Here is a 10,121-nt window from a genome sequence, read left to right as displayed (position 1 = left end):
TGCTTACAAAAGAAATAGGTTTATTAGTGTCTTAGCACAAAGATTACATTTGACACACTTAATATAAAACAAAGCAATTGTGTTTTATTGTGTTTTATTCTGGAAAAAAAAAGGATTTGCTGATCTTAGCACCATATTCAGATGTCAGATCCATTCGGTGTGAATTGTTCTGTTTTTTTAGAGTGATACCATAAAAGAAGCAAAAGTAGCATGAGTATTGTTTATCATAACGATTTCCACATTCTAATCAATACTTTGCACAAGTCTGACTTCAGGGAATTAGTTTAACATACATAAAAGGGTAAGGCACATTAACAGAGCACAGATAAAGGTCAGTAAGTTTTTGGTCACAACCAATGATTGGGATGAGAATATAAAGCTTGACATCAAAGAAAATGCTTGGTCATGGAGCTGTTCGTGTGCTGCTTTCAACATTTACAGATGCACTTGGTAGATCAAGAAGGCACTTGTGCTTTTTTTTTTTTGGCACAAAACCACAAAAAAGTCTCTAAATAGTCTAACTACCCATCTTCTGAGTTCTCCACCTATAATCTGCACTTTGGTCGGGCTATCCGTCAATAATAACAAAAACTAAATTCAGTGCAGTGGATATGAAATGGCTTCACGAGCGCAGAGAACAGGAAATGTGAAAGTGTAGTGGCATTCTGAAGTGAGGTCCGCGTTCCCTTTGCCGTTCAGTCAGACTGACAGCATTTTATCTTCAGGAGATCTGAATGTGTCGTTTTTCAAAGGCTGCATTTATTAGCAGAGGCACAGACTCTGAAGAAAGTACGAAATCCTTCATATTTATCTGATAGATGATGATGCTCTGGAAGATTTCAAATTTCAACCAGTGACCAATTAGCTCAAATATATAAACATGCACGACACTGGTCAGCGATAATGTATAATGCAAGTATGGTGTTGTTTTTTTTGTTTTTTTATATACACACATACAGAGAACATTCAAAACTAAAATATGGAAACATACACCGTACCAGTTTGTTTCAATGTCTCCAAAGCTGGCAACTCTAAAACGAGTCACATGGACCACTGGCTGAAGGCTAAAAGCACCTTCTTGTGACTGAATCTTAAGTAGAACTCTGCTTGTGTTTGTCAGGCTGAGAGCAGAGAGGGGAAAGAAAATGCTGTTAACTGTGAAATTAGGGACGGGCATAGGGACTTTGGGCTGTCAGCGAAATGTCAGAAATGGGACACTGTTAAGAATTTAAAAGGAACTTATCACCTTAATGATGCACACTTTTTCTAAATAAATTGGTGGCGCGTCAGAGTGAACGTGAAAAAGGGTTTGGCAGTATTTGGGCTCCCATTCAGAAACTGCAGTATAACTAATGGCTGCTGGTCCCAGTCTGTACAGTTTGAGCGATGACCGTTTTGGTGGAGAGCGTGAATGGATTTGGAAGCGGCTCACATTTTGTTGAAACACTCCTTGGCGTTGGACCACACCTGGATTCCCTGGAACAGGAAACGAAAGTGACTAAGTGTTTTAGAAAATACCAGCGAAGAATAAACATTAAATATTAATTTAATTAAAAGCCATTTTTAGAATTGGCAGGGAAACAAGAAAGAACGCGAACTGCGGAAAGCAAAAAGCGCACACCTTCTTGCACATGCCGATCTGCATAATGGCAAAACTGATTAGCGCTTCACGCAGATCTCGGTCCTTCTGCTCCTTGAAACGCTCGATGTCGCCCCACGCCGTTCGCACAAACTCTCTGATGACACAAACACAAAAAAGGACATGTTCAGCAGGGAGGGAAGAAACTCAGCAATGCAGCACTCGGTTTGTTCCTCATATTTCCACATTGGTTCCTGCTTTTTATATTGATACAGACGAGGCGGCCTTTGTTGGGTGACTTCGTGTCGCCCAATTGCGATTTTAAGATACGCTTATAAACAATTCATCAGTCAATAACCGAAGCTATTTTGCCGAAACAACAAAAGCAGACACTGAGAAACCTGGAAAAGGTGGAAGGTTTATTAGTCTAGTGTTGGACTCACTTGCACTCGCTGTTCTTCGCCAAGACCGCTTCCTCTCCCTCCTGGATGTTCTCGTCCAGAGCTGCTAACCTGCTCTCCCTCTGCTCCGGGCTCTCTTGGCCAAATAACTTACTGGTCATTCCTTTCAGCGAAAATACCCGCACTGTCTGCACTCACACAAACAAACACATAAATCATCAGATTCACTTGCGCTTTCATCGAGTTTAAGCACATGTTTTCTGAACAAACACTTCACTTTCGTTTACGAAGGCCGAGTATTTCCTCTCCGTGTAAAAAAAAAAGAGAAAGTGTGGCATTTCTTATGTGCATTACCCCAGACACCAGCTCCTCCTTCTGTTGTTTCTTGTAAGCGAGGTCCTGACATGCCATCTCCAGCTCATACTGCATCAACTCGTGTTTCTTACACACGGACCTTGACACAAAATCAAATGGACAGTTGTTTAAAACCCGATCACATGCAATCCCAAAACATGAAGCTCGTTGCCGATATAATAACAATAAGGTCACTTCTGCTTCAGCTCCTGTAAATAATAATGAGTTAACTGGTTTAGGTGGAACAGAGGAGGAGACGCTTTTATCAAAATTGAAAAAAGGGGAATTTCATTTGTTAGACAAGAAGATTTCATTAACTTTCCCAGACATGATCACTGACTATTACTCAGACGCAGGAGGAGGGACGGCCATTACTTGACTCATGGATTAGGCAAACAGATACGTAAGCAATCAATCCAACAAATGGAGGAAGTCAATTTTGCAACAATCTCATATTTCATGTCACCATTGACAAGAGTTTAGTTAACAAACAAGTATTCAATGGCGGCTCCTTAGAGATATGCAGTCATTTGCTAGTTCATTAGGGACAGTTTAATTGCACTGAATCTTCATGAAGGTTACAGTTTTCAGCATTTGCTTGAAATAACTGACAAAGCTGCTGATTCAGTTGTGTTCTCATTTTGTCGCACTGCGTCGTAAGTTTGTGTTATTAGGACGATTTTAATCATTGTGCGTAATTCAATCCACAGCACAACAAACTACATCCTCCAAAATGATCACACATTAGATTTACCATTTTCCTTGTGCTGTTTCAACAGAAACTGGACATTGTACAAGTATTTTGTGTAAATGCTGACTTACCTGACAGCATCAGTGTAGTAGAGGTATTCTTTCAGCTGGTCTGCATAGTGCTCTTCTTCCTCCAGAATGTCGTCTATTGATGCTGCGTATCTGGGAGCAAACACACAAAGTCACATTTATCATTTGAACAATAACAATCAAACACGTGTCAGAGTACGTGTGCACATGTCTGCTAGTACTACAGAGGACAGAGGGCACAATATTTGGAGTAAATCTATAACTACTATCCACTACTTACGTGTCCATGTGATGTCCAGCACTCTGCAGTCCATCTCCCATCTCTTTTTCAATAGCACTCCACTCACTGCAGACATGACAATTCATGCATAATTAAATTAACAACATCTAGCTCCAGATAATACAGATAACACATAACCGTTTATTGTTTCTCTCACAGCAACTAACTTTTTATTAGTTAGGCATTTCAAACAGAAAGTGTATCAAATGCAGACTTTTATATAGAAACAGGGGAAACAGGACAAAAAGAGTAGTAGATTAGCACTAGGAGACGTCAAATACGACATTATCATCACCACCCCCAGTAGAAAGGTGCATACTGATTTAATTATTGTGCAAACAGTGATAATCGTTCACCTGAAAACTCTGCCGTAGTTACCATGGACCTTGTAAACTCCATACAGTCTGTCTGCGACTCGCTAGAACAGCAACACCAAACCGAAGCAAACGTAAGCCACACACAGACACAAAGTCTCTCAGATGAATTTTCATCACATCTTACAAGGGTTTTTTTGTCACATTAACACCACGAAGCAACGTGCCCCGCAGAGGGGCTGTAACTCATGGTTATGGTTTGCATATGCAAAAACTCACCGCTCGCACTCTGAGCAGCTGAGAGATGACAGTGTTCAGTTCATCGCTGTACTGTTTCAGAGCTGTGAATCGCCTGAAGACACAACAAATGAGTTTTCTTTAAAATCACATCTACTATAAGAACGTCCAACCTGTTTTACTACAGACATTGCGAAGATTTAAGGCAGTATAATGTCTCCCAATAGTTCTTTAATGTGCGTCATTTATGTGCATCCTGCAAAAAAGAAAACATAAAAAAAATGTGTGTTTTACACTCACTTGTCTGGATTCTTGACTCTGAATGTGGCATTCAAAGACTTAAGTCTGGAGTCAACCTGTTAGAGAACAGAATTACACTCATTTTATTACAACATCTATCAATATACATAAAATATAATTGACTACCCAGTTTTAGAATAAAATGGATCAGGCGCAACTTTCTGTACCTTGTCCTGGAAACCCGTCTCCAAAACTGCCTCCCTCCACCCCTTCTCCTGAGGAAAGACAGAAATATATCAGTGTGTAATTAGGCTCTTCAAGCTGACAAAACCACTGCACAGAAAAGAGCTGGGCTTTTTTTTTTTTATTGCAGACTACAATGAAATGCAAATCCCAACGTTCAGTTTAACCACGTATCCAACGAGTTAAATGGGACAGAAATTAATTTCAAGTCTATAAAAAAAAATTAAGTATGGTATGGTAAACTGTATGTGCATGTAATAGTTCTGACCCAAAAACTACCGGCTTTCTCATTCCCATTATAAAGATTAATGAGGGATTTCTGCAGGGAGCATCAGTGTACAGGGTTTCAGATAAAAACAGTTCAGCGTCGGCTTTTACACCGCGTAGCTTCATCACATGAATCATATAACTTCAAATGACCTGTCATATTTACAGTTTTTGGTCTAATTTCTGCAGCAGCATTCTGACATCAGTGAAGTATCTCTCATTGTCTCCCTACAGTTTTACTGCCAGTTCGAAACATCTGTTACTCCGTGAATGTTCACGTTTTGCATGTACGGCACAATGAAAGGGATCCAAGGCCACATATGGTTGCAAACCTCCGTGAGAAAGAGGAAGAAGATTTCGTCGTTGGAAAGGACAGGATGTGATGCAACGCGCAACAGAAAGTTTTCCAGGCCGACTCTCCGCCGCTCAACGAAGTCTGGGTCGAGGTTGTCTGCTGAAAGCTTGTGCCACACGAACTCAGCCTACAAGACACGGAATCGTGTAAAAACACTGCATTTATCATTTACAAGAACGAGGAAAGTGAAGGCTTTTTTTCCCCATTACTTAAACCCACCAGGTAATTTAACCACTGTTAAATGGGTTGTTTTTTATTTGGTAATTTCAGCACAGTGCCCATCAATCACTCACTCTCTTCTCTGGCAGCGGTGGGACGATGACGTAGGGATATGTAACCAGGAGGTACGTTCTGAGCAGCTCAAACTCACTGTAGCGTCTCCACAAAGTGTCAGGTGCAGCTGGCGTACCTCCATCTGGGACAGTTTCAGCTGGCCTGCAGACAGGAGCATATGAATAAAGAGTATTTTTGTCAGCTGCTGTCAGTTCCTATCAAACATCTGACACGGTACTCTTATAAAAACAATGTGAATCACAGAAAGAGCAACTTGACATCTTACCCATTTTCGTTTTAGGAGAAGGATGAGATTATTATTTAAATGTATTGGCTGAGGAATAAAATAGATCACAGAAGGCTCCTTTAGGCCAACTCAACAACCCGGTCACAGCGATGAACTCTTTTATGGAAGTAGTCTAACAAGGTAACAAGGTAATGACTTAAATCACTCAGATACTTCTCCTTGTTTTATTCACCCAGGTTTCAGTGTGTTAAGTACGTATGTCACGGGGCTGTCATTACTTTTCCACTGTATCCACCATCAAAGGTCTTTTGCAGGCGACTGCTTTATTACAAAGAATCAAAATTTAAATTACATAAATCATCACTTCTCACTTTGCCACAAATCGTAGCTCCTCCACATGAAACTGAAAATATATTTGATTTACAGTTAAGATTACCATGCAAAGCAAAATTGTGCAAGAAAAATACAACAATAGCCGGAAGTGTGATAGTTACTACTCTGCACTTTTTTTCACCCTCTTGTTATTTGTGGCACCATGTTGAGTTGTTCAACATGAACACTGAATCTTTCAATAAGCCATCCCTTCATTACATCTCAGCTGGATTACTATAATGCACTTTACTGTAACTGTCAAAAGCTCAGACGGGACAGAGTGTTTTATGTTGGAACAATCTACGCTGCACATCAGAATAGCGCCCTCGATGCTTTTAGTGTTTTTATTGCTTTACTGTTTTATTGTTTGATTTACGTCTTACGCTCTTATTCTGCCATGCACAGCACTTTTGTTCCTGCTATGGTTGTTTTTAAAGTGCTCTATAAATAAAGTTGAGTTCAATTTAGCTGCAAAATCTGACTGATGGCGAAACCAAAACAAAACCAAATGAACCTACCGTACTTCTATGAGGTAGACAGTGTACGTTTCCTGCATGTTAACAGTGTTCTTCCCTGTTCTCTTCTCTGCCTCCGCCACACTTATCTCCATTTTCCTCAGCAGGGCTGACCCTCTTTCCACCATCTACACAGACAAAAACAGCTGATGAGAAAACAAAATCACAGAGGGACGTGACACACAGTAAAAAGTAATTGGGGTACAATACAATCAGGTGAAAAAAAACGGTGTGGTATCCTGGGATTAAAGGAACAGACACAGACAGACAAGCATTAATCCAGAGGAACACACAGGGATGGGCATCTGATTCACCAGTGGAAATACAGTAAGTTACTGCCCACACGGTTATGACAGTCGTGTGCAGGTCACAAGATAACACAGAAACCTACCAAGTACCGAAAAAGGTAACTTCTGCACCCGGAATTTGTCACACCTTTGACTAACCTTGTTAGTTAAGATCCGACTCACAGAGCACACACATGAATGAGGTTAATTTAAAGCAAACACGAATTTAAAGTTAGCATTTACACTTGCTAGCTAATAAGCTAACGCCAGGAGCAAAGTTTCCAAAGTAGTTTTCAGCCACGGTTAACAAAAGTGACTTCAGCACATTTTGCAGCTTCAACTTTAAGACTGCAGATGTAGTGGCTCTAAGATTAGCAGTTAAACCAATGAACCACTGAGGAAAGCGCCGAAGCGTTTCGAAAACAGTGGAAAAAGTCTCCGTCCCAAACTCCACGTAGCTCCGGCTAACATTACGCTAGGCCTCGCTGTAACGCTGTTATCAGTGCAAAAATACATTTTAAACTTCGCGCAAGGTTGTGACAGTGGATAGAAGAAAGTACGACCGTGTTTATAAGGTTGTTCTCTGATTCCGTTGAAGTGATATCGGTGTTACCGATTACGGCCACTTCCTCACTACTTCCAGAGTCTGCCATGATCACCTGGACGCTGCTGTCAGCTGAGCTCAGGCAGTGGACGGCTGGTGGCGCCGCCACTCTGCGCATGCGCGACCATGGATCTGGTGACTGGCTGCTGGATTTGTTTCCCCTTAAATTATACAAGAAATGTTACTAAAGAAAAGACAAAGTTTTAAAGAAAATCTGTGCAGGTGTTACAAAATGAATGGGATTACTGCACGTGGGATTACTGTACATGGTGATAACACAACTGGTTCATGTCTGAATCAGTTCAATGACATCTTTTCTTTTTTTCTTTTTTTTATGCAGCTGTGCTTCTTGAACGTGTCACCCTACACTGGCATCGTTCGCCGCTTAGGCAATGCTGACATCTGCTGGTGGGATTTTGGTTAGGGATTTTACTTGTTCAGTTCAGCAACTTTGGAACATTATTCTAGCGAGAGACTCCTACATGTTAAAGGTTTACTCATGGAATAGTAACTAATTACAAGAATAGAGACAATAATGTGTTGAAATGAATAAAAAAGTAGCAGCTATTGCAATAAAGGTTACATAAAAACAATGCACTGACCGGCCGTAACTTTGATTGGGACTGTTGGTTCTACTTTCTTTGACTACAACAAAATGTAAAAAAGGTGTCATACATAATGAATTTCCTCACTGCGATACCATTTGGTCCCTCTGTCATTTTTTTGTTGATGGTTTTGGGCCTGGATCAGAAAAAGAGGGTTGCGGTTTGCCTCAGGCTAGTAAACAGCACAGAAACACGGCCTTTTAGTTCCTGTGGTCACACTGTTGTGCAGTGTTTAATGTTTAAAGAGAAGGGTGGAGCAGCATTTAGTAAGGAAGCATTTTATATAGATGCCACTGGGCATGGAGTGGGGTGTTGGAGTGTTGTGGGATGTGGGATGGATTAAAAGTGTGATATAAAAAAGTATGCACAAAATTCCGGCCAAGTTGTGAAGTTAAAACGTTTTGACATTGTAATTCATTGCGAAATAATTAACGACATGGATGCACTAGGTACGGATGGATGGACGGATGAAGGGATGGATGAAGCGATGCTGGGATGTGGTTTCAGGCTGCAGTCTGTCAGGAAACCCAGACCTTGTGCTGTGACCAGCCGTTGTCTCAGCAACAGCATAGCTACCATTCTTTCCTGCCACTGACCTCAAACCAGCCACCACCACTTCCTGTCCGCATCCACGGGCACGCATGCATACACATATAGGGACACGCACACACGTCTGGCCGTGTTTGGCTCACTATAATTGGCCATTTGACAGGTTTTTAGAGCACTGTGACCAATGTTCTTGAACACTTAGCTACAATAAACCAGGCACAGTGTGTGTTTCTTCCTGTCACGTCTATATTTGAAAGTGCTGAACAAAAGCTACTGAGAGGCAATAATGACTGACATCCCTGAGATATGACATTCATACCAAGGTGGCAGGAAACAGAAATAATATTGGCTGATTACACCTGGGCATTGTATCCATTGTAAAAATGGCAAATAAAAATGACAATTAATACATGATTTTCAACATGAGACGTGTTGCTCTTATAGATCTGTTAGTGTTTTGTGTGATTATTAGTATAAGTTGTCAAATTAATCACATTTGTTGGAGAAAATGATGATTCTGTCTATTGACATTTGACCATTGAACAGCAGAGGGTAGCAAAAGCCAAAGAAAGAGAGCTGCGGTCCATTAGTATAAGAGCCACAATCAGCAGCCAGCGGAACACGTTTTAATGCTGTAATAGCTGAGTATTAACAGGTATAACAAAACAAGTGTGTTGTCAATGCCCCCATTGTCATCTAGCATCAGATTATGGCTGTGTGACAAATAGCAAACACGTGCAACACCAGAATCTTGAAATTGAAGTAGCTAAGTACAATTCAGCCAGACCTTCAGTACTTCAGAAAAAAGAGTGATGATAAGCAAAATTAAATATTTAATTTATAGCACATGTAAGGATACAGTAACATGAAACCCAAATCATATACCTATACAGTACAAGGATGTGTTTATTGTGTAATAATCCTCAGTTGAGACCTTGAAGAGAATGGATATGTTGTGAAGCCTCTGCATAATACAAGCTAAGGGTTTTTAACTTATGTCATGGAATGTTTTTGAATAAAAAAACAATTTGGTTTGACATGTCTCTAATGCTTCTCTTTATGATCAATAATTCTTTCTATGTAACGCTATGTGTACTTGAATGCCTGGCATGATTTTGAAATGACCGCGTCGCTTTGCTTTAGATACATTAAACACGTGATTTTTATTTTCCAGATATCTGGTGTATGGGAAGTTTTGGGAAGCTTCCTTCTAAGTGCATGTTTACGTACACAAGCCCTGTCACGAAGATCATAAAAAAGGGAGTCCTTGTGGCCAGCAGAAAGGAACACATGTTTTGTTCTATGTCATGGTCTCCGTTCCTCATTCTATTCCTGCCTTTGACAGCGGTGGAAAAGTCATGCGGCGTGTCCAGTGGGCCTGTGTTTGCGTGGGTGAGTCTGTCATAAGATGTGTATGAAATGGAATGATGACGTGCACTAGGGATCACCTAGGAATTACTTTACAATTAAAGTCTGCCTTTTGGGATTTCTGTTCAAACTAATTCTATTAATTTGTTTTTGCTTTCTAAATTTAACGCTAAGACTTTTACTTAACTTTATTTGTGTAGCCACTGATTTTATTCTTACCTCTACAGACACCCGGCTCAATTACATTACAG

At 40.5% G+C, this 10,121-nt stretch overlaps 1 protein-coding gene across 1 annotated transcript; it reads right to left on the bottom strand.

The window, feature by feature from the left end:
• On the bottom strand, positions 1-7,477 carry LOC125017888 (sorting nexin-4-like). The gene is made up of 14 exons (XM_047601418.1): positions 7,308-7,477; positions 6,461-6,585; positions 5,344-5,485; positions 5,028-5,177; positions 4,413-4,460; positions 4,246-4,301; positions 3,988-4,060; positions 3,751-3,812; positions 3,395-3,460; positions 3,157-3,246; positions 2,335-2,434; positions 2,023-2,168; positions 1,622-1,736; positions 1-1,476 (listed from the first exon to the last, which is right to left on the bottom strand). Exons 1-14 carry the CDS (start codon positions 7,464-7,466, stop codon positions 1,429-1,431), a joined length of 1,380 nt encoding a protein of 459 aa, XP_047457374.1. The 5' UTR covers positions 7,467-7,477; the 3' UTR covers positions 1-1,428.
• Positions 7,478-10,121: the final 2,644 nt, after the last annotated feature.

Source organism: Mugil cephalus, chromosome 12 (assembly GCF_022458985.1).
Source record: "Mugil cephalus isolate CIBA_MC_2020 chromosome 12, CIBA_Mcephalus_1.1, whole genome shotgun sequence".
In the NCBI taxonomy this organism is placed as follows: Eukaryota; Metazoa; Chordata; class Actinopteri; order Mugiliformes; family Mugilidae; genus Mugil; species Mugil cephalus.
The sequence above is the reverse complement of the archived record's forward strand: the minus strand, read 5'-3'. Positions and strand labels throughout refer to the sequence as shown.

Coding starts and splice junctions, on each gene's coding strand:
- LOC125017888 (XM_047601418.1), bottom strand. CDS start 7,466: ATGCGCAGAGTGGCGGCGCCACCAGCCGTCCACTGCCTGAGCTCAGCT. Junction 3,247..3,394: donor GCTGGACATCACATGGACAC/GTAAGTAGTGGA, acceptor GTTTGCTCCCAG/ATACGCAGCATCAATAGACG. Junction 1,737..2,022: donor GCGAAGAACAGCGAGTGCAA/GTGAGTCCAACA, acceptor TTGTGTCATCAG/AGAGTTTGTGCGAACGGCGT.